Genomic DNA, 24766 nt, shown 5'->3' on the forward strand with positions numbered 1-24766 from the left:
ATTAAAAATGATATATCATCATCATCATCATCACCAGCTCACTATACGTCCCCACCGAGGGGCTCGGAGCCTACCTCTAATATGGGGTGACTAGGCCATAGTCAACCACGCTGGCCAAGTGCGGGTTGGTTGACTTCACACATATCTTTGAATTTCTTCGCCGATATGTGCAGGTTGCATCACGATGTTTTCCTTCACCGTAAGAACGTCGGGTAAATTATGTATATATGAAAATTCGAAAAATCGAAAATCACCTTGGTACACGACGGGATTCGAACCCAAGACCTGTAGATTACAAGTCAAGTGTTCAAACCACTGAGCCACCGACGCTCTTAATAAAAAATGATATAAGAAATATTATATATCAGTACTATTGCAAGTTATTCTAACAACAATATTCCTTTTACAATTACTTCATTTTGTTTACTGTTTAAGTGTAAATGTATCGAAATACTTCACAAGTTTATTTTTAGACATACTTTTACAATAATTGAAAAGCAGTAATTGAATATTCTAAAGTATCAAATTACATAAGTCGCAGTATCCGCGGCAAGTGCCTGTGAAGTGTTGCGGCCGCGCGGCATTGTTGCACGCCGTGTATCGCTAATATAATAATGGCTATATGTGGCTTCATTATTACATCTTTTATTTTTAATTCGAATAATACGTCCAGATTTGAAGAATTTGACAGGCATTTGTTTTATACATCAGAGGAAATAAAGAACACAGATTTTGTCTTGAAAATGCAACTAAAAACAATGTTGTCTAAACAAAAATACGAACATTGTATATTTCAGTCGGGTAGGCTCTTATTTATTCTACACTAGCTTTCGCCCTCGACTCTGTCCGCGTGGAATTAAAAAAAAAAACAAAACTGAGTAGCCTATGTGTCCTTCCTCTACGTCTATGCCAAATTTCATCGAAATCCGCCGAGCCGTTTAGGCTACAAACTCTAACAAACATCCATCCATCCAAACTTTCGCATTTATAATATTAGTATGATTGTGTTACATTTGTGAAGTGTAAGTTATGAGTAATATAAACGTATTTGAATTATAAAAATAAACGTTTTATCAAGCGCTAATGTATTCCATTGATTAATTAAAACAACGAATCCTTAAATAACGAAATGATACGAAATTACAATAGGAAATGTAAAAAGCTCCGAACTCCATTAGAAACAAAAATAAATTGAATTACAACTCGATCGACATTTTCGATTTGGAGGCCTAACTCAATTAGATAGCAGCGCTGATGGAAAAAATAAAATAAATACGGGGCGCGGAGGAGGGAAAAAAAATTAAACAAAAAAAAAAGAGGAGTCCAGATATAATTTGAAATATCTCCGTAAATGCAAAGTGCGAGAGCTGTTATTTTATTCAAATGAGGGTGAACTTTTTTTTCAACCCTTTCTCGTCGCGCGATCAAAGTGGCCTGATATTCAATTAAAAAAAGAAGAGCGGGGCGCGGGCCCGCGACTGAAAATTAATCAGAAAAAAATGCTTTTAACTAGATCTACATTTTAATGAAATTATTATTGACGAGCATTATGACGGACTGGCCACACTTTGACGTGATTCATTTAAACACCCATTTAGAAAAGAAAACGACAAACAATCAAGTTATAGACTTTCAAATCAAAAGAAAAACGAGCTATAGCTAATTTCTAAAATTCATTCCGTTAAGATGCACCTTCATTATCATCATCAGCTCACTATACTTCTCCACTAAGGGGCTCGGAGTATACCCCAAGTTGGAGTGACTAGGGTTGGTTGTCTTTACACATATCTTTGAATTTCTATGCCCATATGTGCAGTAAAATTATGTACATATGAAATTCGAAAATCACATTGGTACACGGTAGGATACGAACCCAAGACCGGTAGATTACATGTCAAGTGCTTAAACCACTGAACCACCGACGCTCCTACAAATCGTCACATAACAAACTATAAAATCAATTTAAATTGTTCGGTGTAAATCTTCATAACTCTACATAGATTTTATAATACTGGCCGTTATGTCTTCGAAATGACAAGTTTTTTGTTTCTTCATTTTATATTAATTAATCTCATAAAACAAAAAAGAAACATAAATGGCCAGTATCATAATGAGATGCATTATTTATCGCGATATAATTAAAAGTTTTACGTCGTCCTGGCTTCATTCCATGCAAGCGATATTTTTCTTATTTTTTTTTTGAATTAAGAATTGCTAATGTATCCAATTAAATGTGTAAATATGCATTAGTTTTTTATTCATAATTAACTTTAATTTAATTAAGGGTTCAAAATAACTTTAGGTATTAGCGTTCGCACTTTCACTGAGACACAGCTACACAAAACTCCAGCGAAAAAGTTACATCTGTTATGAGATATCTTAAAACATGTAACCTTTTTCGTCGGATTGATCCAAATATCTCGTTATTACTCACGAAGAGTGAGACATGTTCGTTTACATTCAAACCGCAAATATAATTAAAATTTGGATGCAAGATTACAAGTCTAGAAAAATACACTACATCTGTGTGGATTCGAGAAAAATTATTAAAACCGTATCTCTTTAGCGTCGGTGGCTCAGTGGTTTCAACACTTGACTTGTAATCTACAGGTCTTGGGTTCGAATCCCGCCATGTACCAATGTGATTTTCAATTTTTAAAATTTTCATATGTACATAATTTACCCGACGTTCTTACGGTGAAGGAAAACATCGTGATGCAACCTGCACATATCGGCGAAAAAAAATTCAAAGATATGTGTGAAGTCAACCAACCCGCACTTGGCCAGCGTGGTTGACTGTGGCCTAGTCACCCCGTATTAGGGTAGGCTCCGAGCCCCTCGGTGGGGACGTATAGTGAGCTGGTGATGATGATCTCTTTAAATTGACAATCGTGAAACTAATGATAATTTAGTAGCTAAATAATCGATTAATAATCTGCGTTAAAGATTTGTAGCTTTCATTAGCATTTTCTTTAATTCGATTCTACGTATTTCATTAAAAAAATCACGAAATTCGAGAATAATTACTTAGTTTCATATTGGTATTAAAATTTGATGATACCAGTTGTTGCTCGTGACTTCATCTGCTTGAAATTATAGCTAAGCTTTTAACGGTATTATTTTTTAATTCGGCAGATTAGTTTTTAAGTTATTTCAATACAAAAACATATATGTTTCCTCTTTATAATATTAGTATAGAAGGAGAAAAAATTTAAAAATTCATTAAAACCTAATTTCCATTCGTATACTGCATTATGCATGCTTAGATGATATTTTAATATCCGCATTGGGTAAAGGCGCGCTGGCCGCCAAATGGACAGGCGAACATAAATCGAGAAGGCTACCCATAATGGTTGGCTCTCTCAAATCTACGCTGGAGCCCCCAAAAGCCGGATTTCTACCTTGCGTAATACACTTAAAACGGCTGAGCTTAAATCATCGTCATCGTTTGTTGAACAAGACTCTCCGGTCACATATCAGGCCGGTGACGCTCACCCTCCCCTTACCACTTTACCCCACTCTACCCCCACCCCTAGACGCCTCCAATAATTTTCGGTACAGCCTCTCTAGGCTTAGATTTCTAGTCTCAGTGCGCTATAGTGCTATCGATGTAAAGATTCCTCCTTCATATTGTACGACGTGTTTTAGGCACAGGATGTACAGTCGGGGTAAGAAGCGTTTAATAGGTTTTAACAAACACTATACATTAAATTATATTTACTAGGTATGACAACAAAGCTGTAGTTTATGAAATATCATCATTTTAAATTATATTTTGTCTATCGAATAATGACTTTCAATGTCTGCAAGAACACCGTCCGTTATGACTAACGCTTGTTAACCTGACTGTACTGTTGGTATTTTACAATTAATAAAGTATTTATGTTACAAAAAGCTAATGACAGTTGCGCACGCGTCGATACAACACAGCATGTATGCAATAATTTTTACCTAGATCTAAAAATAGGGTTGTCTCAAATATTACTTTTCAAAATTAAATAACTCAAACCTGTAACTAGGAAAGCAGAGACTAAGAACTTCTTTGACACCTCTGTTGTAAATTGACTTATTGAATTCGATACTTTATTGAACTGTTTATGTTATTTTTTTCAGTGACTAGCTTTCGCCCGCGACTCCGTCCGCGTGAAAATAAAAAAACAAAAGTGAGTAGCCTATATGTTTTTCCAGACTACCCTCTACATCCATATCAAATTTCATCCAAATCCGTTCAGCTGTTTAGGCTACAAACTCTAACAAACATCCAATCTAAACTTTCGCATTTATAATATTAGTATGAGGTATGATATAATTGTTTTTAACCAACATCAAAAAGGAGGAGGTCATCAATGTCGATCGTCATTTTTTTATGTTTTTACATATATTACGTCGCAATTTAACATTCCACTTACGTTGTCCTTTTATGTTTGATGCGAAATATCAGACAATTGGACCCACTGTGTCGAAAATTAAAAAGTATACAGTAGTATTTGATCCATTTTAAAAAAGTGCAATTTCTTTGCTTGAATCGGTTTTAGTTTTTTGTTTAAAGTTTAACATTGTTAAGATTAAAGCCTTTAAGACCACATTTTCATATCTTAGACTAACAGCACTATGATACCAAGTTTAATTTCCAACTATAGTTAGACGAATTAGTGTGAAACTAATTTATGTGACAAATCGGCTAGCGAGCTAGTGCTCTAGGATTTGGCCTGTCTTTGTCGAGCCCTAATGCGACTACTACAGGCTGCATATAGAAAATGCAAATGTATGTCCGCACATTACGGCTTGCATGAATGCAATTTTAGTTATTAGCTTTCAACCGCGATTCCGTCCACGCGGATTTAAAAAAAAAATCTTAATTGGTAGCCTGTGTTTTATGGCAGACTATGCTCTACATCTCTACAAATTTCTAGATCTGTTCAGCCGTTTAGGCTGTCATACATCCATCCATCTAAACTTTCGCATTTAGAGATATTAGGCATATCATACAATACTAAAATTAAAATAAACAGTGGTAGAGCCCGCTTTAACATCTTCGCACGAATGGGTCGACTCGCCCGGTGTAATACCACGACCACACAGAAAACAGGCGTGAAGTGGAAAAAATTCTGCGTTTCGTCTGATGAGTGTGGTGCCGGTGGCCTAATTTTTATCCCTTTCCCTTTCTACTCTTTTCTTAAGAGGAAAGGATGGGAAGGAAAAGTGGATTTGACGGTGGAAGAGACGCATATAGGAAGGGGAAATGTTCTCTTTATGTGCGTCTCATCCTGCGTCAATTAAGTGTAGGGAACGCATCTGCAATTGCGGATGTTTATGGGCAGCGGTCGCTTTCCATTTCGGTAGATTCAGGTGGCCGCTCGTTTGCCACCTTAAATTAAAATAAAAAAAAATACCTATGAGTGTTATGGCCTAATTTAGTTTCGATTAAAAGTAAAATAAAATAATAAAATATTAACTACCGTACTTAAAGTACTTTCATAGACACTTAAACAATCCATTAGTAAAGATAATTCATACTTTATCTCGACTAAGGGATTTTTTGTGACCATATATTGATGTTGCAGCAGTTAAAATATTTGGTTCCATACAAAATCTCCGGAGAAAGGATCCAACAACAACAATCCCCGAATTCAGAATTCATAAACAATTGAATAAAAAACTCTAAAATCCATATAACAGCCCTGTTACCGTGTATAAGGCCTATCGACATTAAATTTATACGTGGTGTAGCGTGATTTGCGAGACATTATGATAAGTGGTCGAACGCCGCAGCAATTAGAGCGCACACACCAGGAGCTGGGGAATTAAATAAATTAACCAATAGACGCTGCAAAGTTACCGCGTAAGGTTGCACACAGACTGAGCGTTTGTTTTTATATCGTCAATATAAGTCAAATACATTTTTTATAGAAGACGATGACAAACAAGCTAATGGCATCCAGATTCTCTAAAAACTGACAATTTACTGTACTGTCTTGAACCCTGAATAATAAGAGTGATAGCAATATCTATACTATTTTAATAAAGCATAAACACACACTTCTTTGCTGCCTAAGATGTCAGCAATTACAGCATATTTTTGAATAATTCTTTTTTTAATAAAAAGCTCTACACTCACGTCACGCTTTAGGCTGTATATTACACGTCATTAAACTTAGGGGGTAAATATTTTGGATATAACCTAATGTGGGGAAAAGACCATAAGTTGCTGCCAACATCAAGAAAGCAAGATTGCCATGGTTTGTCACGTCATGTCATTTTGACATTTGCTATTGATAATTTGACAAATGTAAATAATAAAATAAAATTTTCATAATTCCATGCGGATGAAGCCGCACGGGAACAGCTAGTTGTTGTTATACAGGGATTACATTAGAAATCGTTAGGTTGTGTCTTTTTTGTATGCCTCGGATTATTATAAAATTAAGTACTTGAAAGTGTACAATAATACAAAAGTGTCCAACGAATAAAACGCTTATTTATAATTAAGAAAGTTAACGTTTGTTTATTTACTCTGTACAGAGAAAAAAAAATTAATGTATCTTTCGAGTTAATATTCTCAACCGCTACATGTGTCGACAGCCTAACGCGAAACGGTAGCGCGGCTTGACATCGACAGAATTATGCTTTTCTTATTGTAATATGATAATGATTTTAATGGCTTACTGATGTTTATAGCAAATGCAAGTCTATGCAACACGGTTGCCTAAACACATCTGAGTTTCACGCTGTGCCATACGAGACCATGTCTCTTAACATTTTGAATTTAAATTACATCAAAATGTAGAGTGCAGATGTGTACAGTATTCTTTATTTATAGACGAACATTTACAGCCTTACAAATAAACGCGGTATAAAGTTAAACTTAGGAATAAACTGAGTATGAGCAAAATTTGTACTAATATTTGCTTATACTCCGTTTATTTATAAGTTTATGTTTATACCGCATTTATTTGTAAGGCTAATATTGTTTATTATTATTAAATAAATGTTTGATAGAGTTTGTCGTCAAAACGACTAAACGGACATCAAAAAAATCTTTTTTTTAATTACATGCGGACGAAGTCGCGTACTAAACCTAGTTAATATAGAAATCGGGGGCAAGTCATTAAAGTGCATTCTAGATATTTTACAAATAATGAGTTTATGCTTCCTTTTGTATATTGACCATCGATAAATTACCTCCAGTTATATTTCCAGTACAAAATAAAAAAAAACCCAGTTAGGCTATTGGCTGTTTCTAGGATACATTAATATCTATAGAAGCAAACCAGCAATGATACCGTCACTGTTCCACCGCTGATTCATTACTGGCAATTAAAGCAACGATAAGGCGTTGTAATTACGTATGCTAATCATGGACTTAATACTTCTACGGAGATATGCCGCCCTGGTAGCCTGCGGCCGTTGTGCGTCTACTTAAATAAATTAAGCGATAAACAAAAAGAAACTTAATTATCAAGTGCTACTGGATATCATTTAGGATGTCTACTATAGGATTATCTTTCGAGAAATTAAGAAAAAAGTATTAAAAAATCTTTGTGTGCGTCCTGACTATGTTCTACATCTGTGCAAAATTTCATTAAGAACCGTTAAGCAGTTTAGGCTTAAAACTCTATCAAATATGCATCCATCTTGTTAACCGCGCTTTATACTATTTTGATGCTAGCAAATAAGTGGGTAATGTTAACGTACAAACTACATGTTACAAAGAAAATACGCTTGTTGTTAAAGTTATAATAAAGTCCAAATTCGATTGGCGAATTCGGTAATTCTAGAGTCCCGCGATGACTTTGACAGAAGTGATAGCGGGAAAAGTCCGTGTCCTGTCGTGTCGTCAATATTGTCACCGCGCAAATTATCCGCGTAAAGTTGGCAGCGGCGAACGTTATCCATTAAAAATTAAACTTTGTATCGCATTAATATACCTCGAAGCAACGATCCGACGTCGAAGTGAATAAATTGAATTTTGTCAACGAATGCATGCAATACTGGCTGGATGCGGTTAACGTGTCCACTAATTTTTTTAAATGTGTTCTATTTTCAAACAATTGTATTACAAACAATTTTAAGTGCGCGTGCACACATTTGACTAAACTATCGCATAGCTTACATGAAGGTACGCACACTACTCGATTTGAATTGGCTGCGAAAAAATTGACAATTGCAGAACGGTTGTGCGATAGTTTGGTCAAAGATGTGCGCCCGCTCTAAATGTAACCATTTTTATCATTTTAGAGAGACTTTTACAACCGTTAATAGAATTCCAAGGGAACTAAGCCTAAATATTAATGCCCAAAAAGCCATAATTCGCCATAACTCAAATTTAAATCAAGAAAACTTTGAGCGCTTCAATCGACATTCTTAAATCTAATTGTAACTCTTAAACATTGACTGGCTAAAAAGTAAGGTATTATATTACCTTAAGAAAAAAATGCATTCCAAATTTGAAATATGAAGTTGGAATTGAAACGCATCCTACAGATAGTAAAGCAAAAGTAAACAGATGGTAATGGGCGGAGGGTCGGCTACCTTGTCACACCGGCGCATTTGTAAATGTATCGGGCTCGTATAAATTCATTAACCGAACGTGGGGTTAGTTCGCCGTTAAGTGACAAACACTGGAATCGCATCTGAGGGCGGTGACGGCCACTCAAAGAATCGATTACGTATTTAAATCGGACCGTATTCGGTTATTGTTTATTTTCGATACTCGTTAGTAGCGAATCGATTTGCGAACGTTGCGATTATGACAAATGCAAAATATGAATAATGGAAATTGATATTGAATGGTACATTTATACGAAATTCATTTCTCAAATAGCACCGGCAAGTTAAATGGTTTGTGTTTATTTAAAAGCTTAATAACAAGAAGTAGACTTTATCGCCAAAATATTTTTTTTTTTCATTATTTTATACTTTACTTCGATTGATGTATGACATGATGCCTTATAATTAACAATACGTATTTACTATTCCAAACACGTTTTTTGACAATCGTAACTACATGGTTTCAATTAATCATTCGTTCAAAAAACCTCGCATTGTTCGGTCGATTGTTGATCACTTCAAAACCGTCCATCCGTCCGTCTGTCGGTGCCCATTAAAATTTTGCCAAACGTAGTAACATAAAGCGTGGACGCTACCGCAAAAAACTATCGGCACTGAATAGAAAAAAAATCAAAAATAAATGAACAAAAATGTCGCGCGCATTCTGCAAAAGGTCGCAGATTGTCGCGGTTTCGAACCCGGACATCGGCGCGCAGTTATTAATTCTTGGACAGTCAGCGCCGCCGCAGTTCCCGATCGAAAAATAAAATAACAATCATTCATTTGCGTAGCATCATGTTTATCTGTATTCGATAGCTTTACCCAATATTCACTTTATAAATACCGCGCGATTTAACATAAACATTAACCAATTCCACACGTTGCAGTTTAAAACAATGAATTTCAGATTCCAGAGTATTGAAATACGAAAATGTACTCAATTTCATGACCACTTAGAATCAGGAGGAAATTAAAAACAAAATAGTACCTAATAAATAAGCAAATAAAGACATTCCTAAACAACATTAAATAAATCATGAAATATCCTTATTATACCAATTAAAACTTAATGCAATGCCATGGACAAACATATTATTATTTTTTTAAATATACCTATGTAAAAATCGAACATGAAACTTCATTGTGTCCAACATCTGAGCTGTGACATCGCGATACTTTTTCGCTATTTTGTCAATAATTAAGTTCAAAACCAAAAAACGTCAATTGCATTCGGCGCACGATGAAACGGGAAACAATATACGCTATCTACTTACAGCTACAATACAATATTATTGGCTTTTTATTTTATTTTTAAAACTTTTTAATGGCCATTGATAAAGTATAAAACCTTTTTAGTCGTCAAAAAGAAACGTTACACAAACTTTCAATTGTTTATATGATTAATTGTTTAGTATTAAATGAGAATTTAACAAATAGTAAATCAAATATAAAATACTAGCCTCTGCCCGCGACTCCGTCCGCGTAGAATTAAAAACAAAGTAGCCTGTATTCTTACAGACTTTCCTCTCAATCTATGACAAATTTCATCGACATCCGTTCAGCAGTTTAGGCTGAAACTCTAAAAATCATCCATCCATTCAAACTTTAAATGTAAAAGTAAAAACAAATAAAGATTAAAACTTCAATAATATCGTTTAAGCAAAATAAATATAGCTTACATAGCATTTATTACAAAAACACGTTACATTATTTCTATTAACTTAGAGGTTTCGAAAAGAAACTCAACTTTTTACTTTCATTACTTAATAGTCAAAAAGCTGTCTCTAAGCAACTAAATGATAAAAACTTGCATTGCGTAAACAAACATTATGATTTACTTAAATCTGCAACTATGTAAATATATGCAGTCAAATCGCTAAACTACACCAAACCAGTGAACCGTTCAGAGGAATTTAAAATGCTGCCAAACTTCTTTTTGTGTCATTACCAAGTCTATTATACTGAAAGATAAATTTGCTCTTCAAATATGGGTTTCCCTAAAATCTGTAAAACCCTTTTTAATTTCTGCTAATATGATATAAAGAAAACATTTGTACTTTTGGATTTCTGTATGTATTCGATTCACGTAAAAACTGTTGACTGACTGAAAACTATTGCTCAGAAAGGTAGTTTATCTGTGAGTAACGGGCTGTGTTTATTATTTTTTAATTTACGCGGACGTAGTCACGTGCAACAGCTAGTATCTACTATTAAAGTATTAATAAAATGAATCTTCAAATTAAAAAAAAAATAACATTCCTTCCTTTTCAAATCTATCATCGATGTGACACGTTTATAACTGAAACGTGCTAAAAGTAAAATAGTTTCCATTTTTTTTAAATGAAAAGCAATTCTAAAAGAATTCGTTGCTAAAACAGCTATCTGAATTAAGTTATGCGTAGGCTGAATTAACCGGGGGCTTAAGTGCATTGATTTTAATGAATAATTCAAATATCGACTCCCTCCTACATGATACAGGCTAGCATCCCGGCTTAGCGGAATACCTCATTAAGATTATCTTCATTATGGAATTAACTATTGCTAATTATTGCAACAGGAAACATTGTTAACTTATTCTTATTGAGGGGTAAAATAAAATATATCACTCACTGCATGAACATAGCTGCGATGATGTCAGTGGTCAGTTAAATTCATTCAAGAGATCCAATTTGTTTTTTTTTTCTGTATAAGTTGACACAATAGTAAAGTGACCGCTGCCCAAATCCACTGCCCCTTTCCATTTTTCTTTGTACGAAAAGGTTAGGAAGAAGACATACTCATTAGATAAAACGCGAAGTGACTTCGACGTTACGCATGTCAATGAGTGTATTGAACAGGGAGAGCCGCCACATTTCTGCAATGATATTAAAGCGAGCTCTACCACTGTTGTAGTTAAAATAAAGTTTGTTACAATGATCTCGTATTTTAAATTAGTTGCAGGAAGTGATCCCATCTTTATGTTTATTTATTCGTTTACGAATGCGGCATGTTTGTTTAATAGCGATATTGAAACTTAAAAATAGCGAAATACGTTCCAGGTATCAGCCAGCACTAAACCTTATAAATAATAGGGCACACAAAAAACCCGATCGTGACTTATTCATATGGCCGCAAACGAGCTCCGTCTGTCAAGCAAATCTGTCACTTATTGCGGACCGGGACGACCGCTTTCGCGGCATTAACATTTTATTAACATTTCCCCGTGCGTCATTAGAGTTTAAATTTGAATATCTTTGGATCGGAAATGCACAAATTAAGCGAGTGATCTGTTGGCAGTAATGAGCTGGAGGTACGTAATGACGACTGAGGCCAGAACAAAACAACACTCTTGCTTACCTCAGCGAGTCGCGGTAACGAACACCGCTCGCTTGATACGGACACGGCTTTGCTTTCATTCAAATATTTATTGCAACAATCCAATTTCTTTCAAGACATCTCCAATAGGGCGTTTTTATGCAACTTAATAGTTACCTAACCTCTGTTTATCCTCCAATCTCACTAATAGTATAAATGCGTAAGTTTGTATAGATGGATGGAATGGTGTTAGAGTTTGTAGCCTAAACTGCTAAACGGATCTCAATGAAGTTTGGCATAGAGGTCAAAGATAGTTAAAAGAACACATAAGCTACTTACTTTTTTATGTTTCTAATTCCATTTGGACTGAATCGCGTGCGAAACCTGTAGACTATAAATAAAAAGGATTAGCGAAAAGCCTTTTCCATTCAAGTTAGCCCAATACGGCTTATTAATAAGGAACGGTAGGTCCCGCACACAGGCGGACGGACACGCGGACACGGCGAGCGACATTTGTAATGATACTAAATAGAGGCGCGCGGTAGGTGCCCCGTAAACGAGTAATGCGTTCACAACTCGGATAGAGTTATGCAACATGATAGCATTTACAAATAATTTTTAACAAATGTAAACAAAATGTATGAGTTTTTAATGTCGAAAATTGTATTAAAACATTTAAATCTATACATATAACATAATCTCCGAAACGACTGGGCCGATTTCACGGGACTTTCACCGAAGAGTAGCTGAAAGACGGGCATATTATAGGGTACTTTTTTATATTAATATTGCGTGGACTAAGTGGCAACAGCTAGTACCTCCTAAATTACGACAAAACGTAACTGTTTCTGTATCTTTTTAAAAATAAATTTTATTTTAGGAGCGGCGAAATGGAATAAAAACGTCTTTTTGGCGCCTCTTCTTTTGTCGTTTTTAAGCCTTTTCTTATCTGTATAGACAGTACTCTGTATAACTTTGTGTTAGCACTGCAAATTAGCAACTATAACTGTCTCTTAAACCTTCCGAGTAACCTTTAGATAAGGTATATAATAAACTAGATAAAATAAATTGTCATGCGTCATATGGGATAAAACCATTCAGTCAATAAGTCAGAAGCACCTATCTGCGTAATGTCTCTGAGAGGCATTTACATATTTTAATGAGCACTGCAGGCCTATCTCCCGCGAGCTCGCCTCCACTAGCCACGAGCTATCTAGAGCGCCTAGGCCCGTCCAGGTATCTAGAACGCCTAGGTCCCGTCCAGGTATCCTAGATCGCCTCACTCCGCTTTGTTCCGAACTGATTTACATTAGACTCTAATTTGTTATCCTTGCTTCTAGTACTTTATTTTCTAACATGCAAGTTTTGTTCGCTTCAACTTCTGAATATTCAATCTTCAATCTTTGACCATTAATTCAAATGGAATGGATTTCATGACATTTAATAAATAATTTTCTATGAACTGGTCAATAAAATCATACTCATACTAATATTATAAATGCGAAAGTTTAGATGGATGGATGTTTGTTAGAGTATATAGCCTAAACGGCTGAACAGATTTTGAGATAATTTGGTATAGATGTAAAGGTAATATAGAAGAACAAATAGGCTACTCACTTTTGTTTTTTAATTCCACGCGGACGGAGTCGCGGGCAAAGGCTAGTAATATATAAACTATTTACAGTTAAAGTTTCAGATTATGATCTTTTTTTTCTTATTCTCGTGTAGCTTATGTAGCTTTTTTTTTAATTAGTCTATTCGAGAATCATCTCTTGTATCCAAATACAATTACGTTTTTTATATGACATACAAACAGCAAGAAGACTATTGATGGTAATTATAACTTAAAAAGGGTGTATCTATTTGTGACAAATGTAATACCTCATTACCATACTAATTAGGTAAAGTAGCGAGTGAACTGCGGGCTCTTGGGAGCCGTTGTGTTTACACTAATAGGCCACAAGAGTCCTTTAATTCGAGTCCACAAATAAGAGAATCCAATTACTAATTGTAATCTTCTTTACTACTTTTAACAGTCAGAAAAACTTAATATAGTCTGTTTCGACATAAAATTCCAAAAACTTACAACTAGGTTACATCGACTTTCACGCGGAATTTACTTAAACTAAATAGTGTATGTGTTCTTCTAGACTATATTCTACATATGTGTCAAAGATCGATAATAAACAATTTAGAGATAAGTAGTGCTAACAACAAATCAGTACTGCGCTGGAGGAGCGCAAGACTAGATTGTTGGGTACGTCCCATCCCTATCTGACAGCTGTCAATGTCATTCAAACATATTAGAATAGCGCGCCATTCTGGCGGGATCAGTAACTCCGAGTATTTAAGTTAATTACGCTAGTTACAATTAAATTGCCTAAAAGTAGAAACAAATATCCATCCATCCAAGTCATCTTCTTCTTCTTCTTCTTCTTTCTTAGCTCTACAACCCTTTGTGGGCCTTGGCTTGGTCAAGCAATTTCTTCCACTTCGGTCTGTTAGTGGCTACCGATTTCCAGTTTCTTATGCCAACATTCTTTGCGTCACGATTTACACCGTCTACCCATCTCAACTTTGGTCTTCCTCGGTCTCGACGACCTTCAGGGTTGCTCGCCATAAAGGCTTTTGGCATCCTGACTTCGTCCATCCTTTGCACGTGACTAGCCCATTTGAGCCTGGTTAGCTTTATATGGGAAGCATGCGGTTCTTGGAAGAGGTTGTACAGCTCCTGATTAAAACCCATCCAAGTTATACTTATAATATTAGTATGAGTATGTCTATAATAATCTTTATATGTATTAGGCTTACGGTATAGTTTAGTTAACAGTGGTTGACTAAAGCTACATATACTCGAATTATTCTGATATTGTAGTTAGCTAAGCAATAAATTAAAAACACACATTCTTTTATTTGAATACACGTGAGTTTATACAGGGTGTTAGTCTACATGAAATTCATTAACAAAGCTGCCTAATAACTCCCCCTAGCCGCAGGGTGGTCAACATGGGGGGAGGGGGTTGACAAACAGCGCCCAGTAATGTGCTACTGTTGAATTGCAAAAATCTCATTATACTCTAACTGTCGTTATAGGAGTAATTAACCACTGGGAACAGTGGAAGGTATTGAGTGGAATTCCCTTTGTATTTTATTTATTTACTAGCTGTTCCAGTGCGATTAGATCAGCATAAAATTATTTTACATGTGTCAAATTGTCGATTTCAAATGTCAAAATGACATGATATTACCAAACTTGGCAATCTTCCTTCCTTGATGTTGGCAGCAACTTGTGGTCTCTTTCCCACATTAGGGTTTTTATCCAAAATATTTACCCCCTAAGTTTAATGGCGTGAAAATATATAGCCTAAAGCGTGACGTAAGTGTAGGGCATTTTATTAAAAAAAAAGAATTATTCGAAAACAAGTTGTAATTCCTGACATCTGAGGCAGCAAAGAAGTGTGTGTTTACGATTTATTATAATAGTATAGATAAAAAAACTAGCTGTTGCTCGCGACTTTGCCCGCGTGATAATAATTCTAAAGAAATCTAATACAAAGTTAGATTTTATCATTTACACACAAACAGACCAGTAGCCTGTGATACTATTTAGAGAATGCTTACTTTAACTTGCTTTGATAACTTTGTCTTGAGGAATAAATTTTAAAGTATTATTGATGTACCGAGCTATTCATATCATAGTGAAATTGCATACGGTTACGACCTAAACATGAAGTTATCTAACATATCTTTAATAAGTCGCTCCATATGCAACATCAGGGGACAGAGCTTGTATCTTGAATACCGCATAATCATACTTCTTACTAATATTACAAACGCGAAAGTTTCAATGGATATTTGTTACTTCGTATATCCAAACAATTCAACAGATCTTACTGGATTTTTTTTAATACGGGCGAAGTCGTGGGCTATAGCTAGTCTTTCATATTTGCCAATGGACAGTAGAAGGCAGTATAATATAGAATAAAATTATTAAATAATTCAATAGCAGCTCCGAGGATTCTCCTAGTCTTTGGTAATTGTGTTCGGTTATAACGAGTTTTTTGGCGGTCGACGTACTTGGTTGTACGGTAGGCAACGCAGTTTGTGTACACCTAAGATACAAGTATACTACTAGAAGCTATTATGCTTTTTGTTGTTAAAAGTTTGACATGTATTAACTTATTCATTTGTTTTGTATAGTCGATGCTAAACAAATGAATAAGTTAATACATGTCAAACTTTGAAAGTAGCGCCAGTGGTGGAGAAATTGAGAAGCAAAAGGTTAGCGTGGTATGGACATATTATGCGACGAAATGATGGGGACATAAACCAGAAAGTGTTGAGATTGAATGTGGATGGCTGCAAAGGAAGAGGAAGACCGAAGAAAGTATGGATGGATTGTGTGAAGGAAGATATGCTTAAGAAAGGAGTGGATTCAGATATGACGGCTGATAGAGATGTATGGAAGAGCAGCACATACTGTGCCGACCCTCCATAAGGGATAAGGGCAAGTGGATGATGAGTCGATGCTAAACCCGGGTTCGATCTCATATCTATCTAGAAATAGAGTAATTTTCTAGAAAAGTATATTTCTATATCTTTTTAATCTTATAATCAATTGTTAAATGTATAATACCATTTACGGCCATATCTTTAATTCTATAAATACTAGACTACAAATAGATATGAAATAGATGTAAAAACTGACATATACGACCAAATTATTACAGGGATGAATCGCATGTAACAAGAAGGACGTTATGAGTAGAGTTATGAGTGTGGTACACCGGTAGAGGTATACCTAGAAAGAGATGGATGGATTACATGAAAGGTGATATGATAAAAAAGTGACTGATGACTGAGATGACGGATGATAGATTTATACTCTACGGGAGTAGGATAAGGTTGGTGAGATTATATACAACCATATTATTTGTTGCCTAGGGACGGTCATAACCAACCAATATACAAATTTTGAATAGTAAGGGCTCCCACCACTGGCTAGAGGCTCAGATAGCGATGACGTCACTGCCAGATAAGGTAACAAAATCCGATATTTCCATCACATATTTTAGACGTTAGAATGTTATCAGACAATTTGCAATTTGGTGGGACAGGCCCTAAATTTATTAATTCATAATTAACAAAACCAGATTACACTAGCCGCGTTAGATGTAACAAATCAACGCGGACACATCACGCGGTAATGGGATTTCAATTAGGTATATCATTTTAGAACGAAAACAGCAATTGCATAAATAAAGTCCATCAAGCGGTGTTAGTCATTCAGAATCGTATTTAAATTAAAATTGCCGCTAAAATAACCGGAAAGCGATTCATTATTTTGGAATGGGGCGAGTGGGGTTGTATGAATAAACATACGGAACTAATCATAGTTCGCGGACGTAATGCATTTTGGAACCTGCATCTGTGCTCGGTGAACTTTTCAATTTTGATATTAAGGTCTTGTCCCAGTACTGGCCAATAGAGGCTAAGACAGCTTAAAAATGACGTCACAGTCAAATGAGGAAACAAAATCCAATATTTCCATCACATATTTTACACGTTGGATTGCTATTAGACAATTTACAACTTGGTGGGACAGGCCTTGAGATAATCTAGAACTTACGGCATCTGAGTTTATGGTGGTGCCTATGCTTAGACATTAAGCCACTAAGGAATGTCTTTAGTGCATATGAGAATCATCAATAATCGAGTGTTTAAGTAACAATTAAACGTTATAATTACTCACTAGGGTTGGAATTCTTCTTACCAATAATAAGATGTCATCAGAATTTATAGTACTGGCGTTTCTAAAACATGTTACGTAGAAATAAAACAAAATTAATATTAACATAGTAAATTCATAAGAACAATATTAGTGATTTTATAACTTAACTCGATATTCGATTGTTTCTTTTATTAATAATATAAAGAAACATACTTCGCAAATGCTTTCAAGTCCAGAGCGTAAATGCATAGCTTCTTGTACACAAGTTCGGCTATCTATAATTTCCATTGCGGGCTTTGTTGTGTCCACGTAGAGTTTGTGAAGTTTCTTTGCAAAAAGTCTGCATGTCACGGTGGAACGAAGCCAGGGGCTTCTAAGGAAAATATTTCATATCTGAAGCCTATGATTTTTATTGGTCAATGGCACTCACGCTTTTCTTATTAGAAGTATTTAGTACGTAATATTTAAGTCTATACATATGTTTATTGAAAAATAAAAAATTTTATTTGCCTAAAAAATATTTTTTGTCTTACTTGTTAAACTGTAGAACAGCGCCATCTAGCATAATTGTATTACACTACATCGACCAATGACGATTTAAAACACATGAATGTAAAATTTACATTAATGATTTTAATAAAACTGTATAAAGAAATAATTTAACATGATAGAAGAAATTAGAAAACTTACTTGGGATTTTGTTAAATTTTTAAATGTCGTCATATTGTAAAAAATTTGGAGATAGTTTCTAAACCATTTACCAAATTTACTAATCAACAAAACTGTTAGACGATGTTATCCAATAATATTCAACCGAAACTATATTAAACAAATTAAAAAAGTTTTCACGAGTATGTTTAAATTTTTTGTTTGTTTTGATCGTTAATTTTTAACTTTTTAATTAAAATGACATTGACAGTTGGACTTGGATTGTAGAATATCCAACACTATGGTACGCGCGAAAGATAAAAAATAGCTCTAACTATTCTTAACAGAATAAAAAGTATTAACTGCTTTTTGATTTTATAAAAAAATAGGATTAACGCAGATCAATAAAATATTGCTTATTTTGGTACATTATTTAATGAGGTTTTCAATTCTTAAAATAATTTCGTTTGTTTTAAAGAAAAAATAAAAATCTAAGTTAACAGAAAATGTTATTTTATTCAAAATAACTCAAAATATATGATATTGATTCTTAAAAAATCACAAACTGGGAAAAGTTTGAAATAGGTTAATCAATTTTAACAAAATTTATGCAGTGGTTAGTAAAAATCACGTATTACAGCATCACATAACACAATTTATGCTCAACAATCGCTTAGGGTGAGTTGCATCAAATCGCTGGTTATCGTAAAAGTTATAATAGGGTTACAAGTGCAAAAACATATTCTCACAGAGGTTTTATGTGTTTTTCGTTTTTACAATGGAAACATTTAAACCTGAATGTCACTAAAATGTCAAGTTGGTGTCAAGAATGACATTTACGTAAATTAAAATGTTTGGAAATTCATGTTTCGCCGATTATATTTATGTATCATACGCATGGTATTTTATAGTGAAATAAACTTTTTGCCCACGAAGATGGAGAAAATGGCAAACTCTTGTGAAAATAAACTAGTTTGGGCCATTATTGAAACTGTATTTACTTTACTACTCAAATATGTAGCAAAAATGAAGCAATAAAATTATACAAATATAAATGCATCTTATTTATTTTCCATATTATAAATTGTCCTGTCAATGCATATTATAAATTGACCTTTTATGGAGGACATTTTTTTAAATAAGAGAAAAGGGACAAGCGCTGTTGCTATGGCCTTAGACACTCGAAATTTGTCCAAACTGAATGTTGGGCCAAATTTCGAGTTCCATCTTGGAAATCCATTATTTCCGAGCACGCAAGACTTTATTCTTCTGGATTACGTATAGGATAATAGTAGATATTTTCTTTTTCCATTACTTTTTCCATTATTTGTGCTTTTGAAGATAAGAGCTTGTGACAGTTGACACTACCGAACTGACACTAACCGTAACGCTAACTATAACCGCCCAAAATCGGGCGGTTATGATTAGTGTCAAATATGACGTCATTTTGACCAGCGCAAAACTGGTGTAGCGAATATCAAGAACATCCGAAGACGTAACCATCGGGAATGTGCTGGTTAAGGTTTATAGTTAGTTAATGTAACTCATCCTTAGTAAATTTTAAGATTATTCCAAATATTACCATTTCAAATAATTTTAACTTTAACGGTAACCGGCGATATGGTGCAACTCACCCTTAGTATATATTTTGCCGTACTTCACTTATTTTCAAAAATATCAATTTTTGTTTTATAATCACTTTATTATATTAAACTTTTTTAACAATTTGCACAACATCTTCATCTGCCAGGATATGTTCTATGCCAACTTTCTGCGGCTGATGCTTCACAGAAGAACCCCACACTAACGCACTAAAAGATAAAAAAAAAATTAGAACAAACATATAATAATTAAGTTTGTTTTAGATAATCGACAAACCTTGACAAGGAAATCCTAACCAACCTTATGGGAGTAGTACAAGGACTGTGAGAGGATGATGAATTATGGTTATATATCTATAAATGTAATAAAATTGGAGTGTCTGTTTGTAATATTATATACATTACTGTGCGGCTTCATCCCCATGAAATTATATAAACTTTTTTTATTATGGACATTTGTTAAATTGTCAATTGCAAAAGTCAAAATTACCATTAATTTGTCTTGCTTCCTTAATGTTGGCAACTTATAGTTTATAGTCTCTTTCCCACATTAGGGTTTTTATCCAAAATATTTACCCCCTATGGCCTAGACACCACATATTAGGGTAGGCTCTGAGCCCCTCGGTGGGGACGTACAGTGAGCTGGAGATGTATTTACCCCCTAAGTTTAATGTGACAATATATACCTTTAAGCGTGTCGTAAGGGCTTTTAATGAAAATGATAATTATTCATAAATATGCTGTGATTGCTGACATCTTAGGCAACAAAGTGTGTGTTTACGCTTTATTATAATACAAGCTGTTGCCCGCGACTTCGTCCGCGTGGTATTAGAAAACATACGAACTATATAAATAATAAAAAGCTACGAATTCCTCGGGAACCGGACACCTCGGGGATGAAGCTTAACCCATGTATACTCCAGACTTTGCTTTACATCTGTGCCAAATTTCAATAAGATATGTTGAACCATTGCAGAATGATCGAGTAAACATTAAAAAACTAAATTAATGAATCCCATGGGAACCGTAACTATTCCAGGGATAAAAAGTAGCCTATGTATTCTTCCAGACTATGCTCTAAACCTGTGCCAAATTTCGTGGAGATCCATTCAGCCGTTTAGGCTACAAACGCTAACATCCATCCATCCATCTAAACTTACGCATTTATAATATTAGTAAGATAAGATAAGATAGTATAGATATAGTATAGATAATGTCCTTACTATTTAAATTCCTTCACAATAGACCTATGCAGCTTGTTACAGAAGTCTTCAACACTAGTTTTCTCAGCATGTAGTACAACGGGGGAATTATAATCAGGTAATTGTCCTTTAGGCTTTGTGTATATTCTAATTAACTTCAAATATTCCCACATCTTTTCCAATAAATCATCGAAATTCCATTTATGATGAGCGGAGATTGGCACACAATGTGGTATCTTGTAAATAACATCTAGTTCTTCGATACTAATTTGATCTGAAACAAAAAACAATAAATTTAGTTATTTAAAATAATAATTGGAATATATGTCTGGAAACAAACATCCAAAAATCTATTAATATTATTGAATCTTGTGTTTTCAAAGGATTTATTAATTAAGGAATCTTTAAAAACTATATAGAAAAGGATCATTGGCAAAAAAAAAAATTTCTCAATACACAAACTGCATTTTCTATTTTAAACGGTTTATTACACAATTTCCACTTATGGCTACTAGTTTAGAGTTTGAGGTCCTTTAGCTTAGGTATACATTTAAAGTGATATAAAAAAAAATTAAGTATCTACATAAAAAGTAACAGCCAAGTACTGAAACGACATTTGTAACATTGTCTTAAACAAGGCCACACAAAACACTAGATTCCATAAAAATGTTAACACCAGATTGTAACTGGTTATTGATTTGATAAAACTCACCAATTTTATTAAGCAGATAAATGCAGGGAACGTAAATCCTGTTTCCTTCAATAACATCAATGAGGTCGTCACTGGTCGCGTCGTATCGGAGAGTGATATCTGCATTATGTATTTTGTATTCCGATAGGATTGTTTTTACTGCCTCTATATCCAGTTCTGATTGCGGACACTGAAAAAAACAAATAAACCACAGATAAATTATAATAGTAATCACTGTTTTAAACTATTTACTATCTTACTTATATATATAAAAGTTTAGATGGATAGATGTTTGTCAGAAATCTCCGGAACACTTAACAAATCTTAATGAAGGATGGCACAGATAACTATTCTGGAAGAACTTAAGATGATGCAATGATTTTGTTTTTTAGTTTTGATCAGACACAGTCATAGACAAAAACTAGTTATTTATAGTACTTTGTATTTGGTTTTATCTGTTTGATGTTTTACTAGGTACAAAATAATTATGAAAAATTATTTTCTTAATGTTACGTTAAAATTGACTATATGCAAAAATAGGAATAAAAATTTGCTTTTAGTCATTCTAAGGCTAAAAGCAATTGGGTTTAGAATGCTAGATATTAAGATTATGGCTTATAATACTTCATTCTTTAGGTTTAGATTAATTTTGTTTGTTTTCAGTAGCTGCAATGTCAATAAATCAGTAATTCAGTTTTTCTCTATATAAAACAATACTTACAGTAATATTCAAATTAATTCCTCCTTTATCTTTTTTCCTAAAATGAATGTTTGGAGGTTGTTTGTTTAACCGCAACCCGAAGCCTTCCAACTCATGTTCTAATAGTTTCTTGTGCTGCAATGGCTTGAGGACATCTAACACGATGAATACGAGACTGCAAGTGCGGGCGACTGCTATCACTTGACGACCTCTACCTTTGCCGTCTTTAGCACCTTCGATAATACCAGGAAGATCAAGAAGCTGGAATGGAAATAGCAATGAGTTAACACAAGCAGATAGCCCTAGTTTCGTATGAGCAGATATTTTTTTTAAACATTCTAAGGAGATATGGCTTAGTAGTAAACTTATTGTAAAACGTGTTTTAGAATCAAACAATTAAAAAAGTAAATTGAATAGCTTAATCTTACTAATTATTATAAATGCGAAGGTTTAGATGGATGAATGTTTGTTAGAGTTTGTAGCCTAAATGGCTGAATGGATCTGGACGAAATTTGGCATAGATGTAGAGCATAGTCTGGAAGAACACAGCCTACTCAGTTTTAGAGCAACTACAGATGTGTTGCCAGCATTTGAGGAAATTGTAGGCTCGATTCTTGAAGGACCCTAAGTTGTATTGGTTTGGAAATACCGCCAAGGACAGACAGTTCCCAAAGGCACAATGTATTAACAGCTATCATACTAGCATTATAAATGCGAAACTTCGGGTGGATACTACATAAAACATTTAAATGGATCTTAACAACTTTTGGCTCATATAAGAATCTAGAAGATAGACTACTTTTTTTTTAAATTTCTCTCGGACAAATGTTTTAATATACTTGCCTGTATTTTAGCGCCTTTATACTTGATACAACCTGGCACAGTTGTTAATGTTGTAAATTCATATGCCGCTACTTCTGAATACACCCCAGCGAGGTTAGAGAGCAAAGTGGACTTCCCTACTGATGGAAATCCTACAAAACCAATTCTAGCATCTCCAGTCTTGGCAACATCGAAACCTGTAAGTACATAAAATTTAGAATTAAAGCATTTTCTAAAAATTCATTGGAATCAGCACAATGTTTTTATGGATAAGTATGTGTGGTTTTGATATATATACTATTGTGACCTCTAACTATCCAATTGACTAAACTAATTTTTATGAGAGCAATTTGATTTGTATTTTTCTGTGAGTGCTAGTTTTAATTCAAAAAATAATTGACGTTTTTGGACTACTGTTTTTAAACTTTAGAGCAAGTTTTTCTCATAATAATCCAATAAGAAATAAAACTATTTACACACTTGTGTAATGAAGTGTTACCAACTGGTATGATTAACTTGAAATACCAGCTTACCTTCACCAGTAGCGCCGCCACCGCCTTTAGGAGTAATTAATTCTCGTCTCAATTTAGCTAATCTTGCTTTCAGAATACCCAAATGAAGCGCGGTTGCTTTATTTTTTTGTGTCCGAGCCATCTATAATTAACATTTTTAAGTATATTAACAATGAGTAATTTTAATGTTGTTTTTTCTTTAGTTACAAAAACTACTCTAATTGTATGTATGTTTGATGTCATTGGGCTATCAATTCAATTTATGATATTGTTTTATATGATAAAAATTTCTAACATAACCTCCGTGACTTACCTCAGACTCGATAGCGGCAATTTTCTCTAATATAGTACTCATCTTGTTAGTATTGTCTTAGAGTTAGAGTGAAATTCTAAAAAGAATATGAGAAAAAATGTTTTTTCTTAATTGCTACACGTAATAAATAGAAAACATAGAAAGAAAGCGTGACAATCTTCCTTTTCGCCGACAGATCGGAGCGCCGAGTAAAGTTGCCAGTTGCCACGTAATTATGATATGTCAGCTGTCATTAAAACTGTCAAATTGTAAATTATCAAAGTAATTTAATTATATCGCGGGTTTAATTAAAGATGAACTTGGCATTCTGTGAAAATAATGGTGAATAATCGTTTTTAGTGATATTGGATTATTTGTTGATTCACATTAACATGACCAAAATTTGACCGTTTTTGTTTAATCTGTGTCCATTTTTATTGTTGGCAGCTATTTGATAATTTTTAAATAAGCGCCATCTAGTGACGAAAATATAATTTTAAAAGTTCACAAAATTATTGCGTTCCAACGAAAGATGTCGCTTTACTCAAAAAAATAATACGCGAAAAAGTTGCAGGTTGCGCATCGTTCCTACAAGGGTAGGAGTACTGAAAAACTGTTTGAAGGTACTCGAACAGTTGTGGTTCAGTATAACGCTGGACGTCGGTATGATTAGTCGCTTTACGATTAAACCTCCTATATTCCGCTAAGTTTACGAAAATTTAA

General features: G+C 34.3%; 1 protein-coding gene and 1 long non-coding RNA gene across 2 annotated transcripts; both read right to left on the reverse strand.

The window, feature by feature from the left end:
* Nucleotides 1-12183: 12183 nt before the first annotated feature.
* Nucleotides 12184-18445, reverse strand: LOC106107581. The gene is made up of 4 exons (XR_001225875.1): nt 18266-18445; nt 17789-17948; nt 17597-17657; nt 12184-12235 (listed from the first exon to the last, which is right to left on the reverse strand). It is a non-coding gene; the product is annotated as an uncharacterized LOC106107581 (long non-coding RNA).
* A 1373-nt stretch (nt 18446-19818) lies between these two features.
* LOC106107546 (GTP-binding protein 128up) lies at nt 19819-24255 on the reverse strand. Its single transcript, XM_013288423.1, has 7 exons — nt 24065-24255; nt 23773-23893; nt 23261-23436; nt 22439-22678; nt 21739-21907; nt 21048-21300; nt 19819-20034 (listed from the first exon to the last, which is right to left on the reverse strand). The coding sequence occupies exons 1-7, from the start codon at nt 24104-24106 to the stop codon at nt 19932-19934; spliced, it is 1104 nt and encodes a 367-aa protein (XP_013143877.1). The 5' UTR covers nt 24107-24255; the 3' UTR covers nt 19819-19931.
* Nucleotides 24256-24766: the final 511 nt, after the last annotated feature.

Source organism: Papilio polytes, unplaced genomic scaffold, assembly GCF_000836215.1.
Source record: "Papilio polytes unplaced genomic scaffold, Ppol_1.0 DF821956.1, whole genome shotgun sequence".
Classification (NCBI taxonomy): Eukaryota; Metazoa; Arthropoda; class Insecta; order Lepidoptera; family Papilionidae; genus Papilio; species Papilio polytes.

Excerpts from the sequence above, each read along its gene's own strand:
- LOC106107546 (XM_013288423.1), bottom strand. The coding sequence starts at position 24,106 with ATGAGTACTATATTAGAGAAAATTGCCGCTATCGAGTCTGAG. Across the intron at positions 23,437-23,772 it reads TGGCGGCGCTACTGGTGAAG|GTTTCGATGTTGCCAAGACT; the intron begins GTAAGCTGGTAT and ends ATGTACTTACAG. Across the intron at positions 21,301-21,738 it reads TTATCTGCTTAATAAAATTG|ATCAAATTAGTATCGAAGAA; the intron begins GTGAGTTTTATC and ends TTTTTGTTTCAG.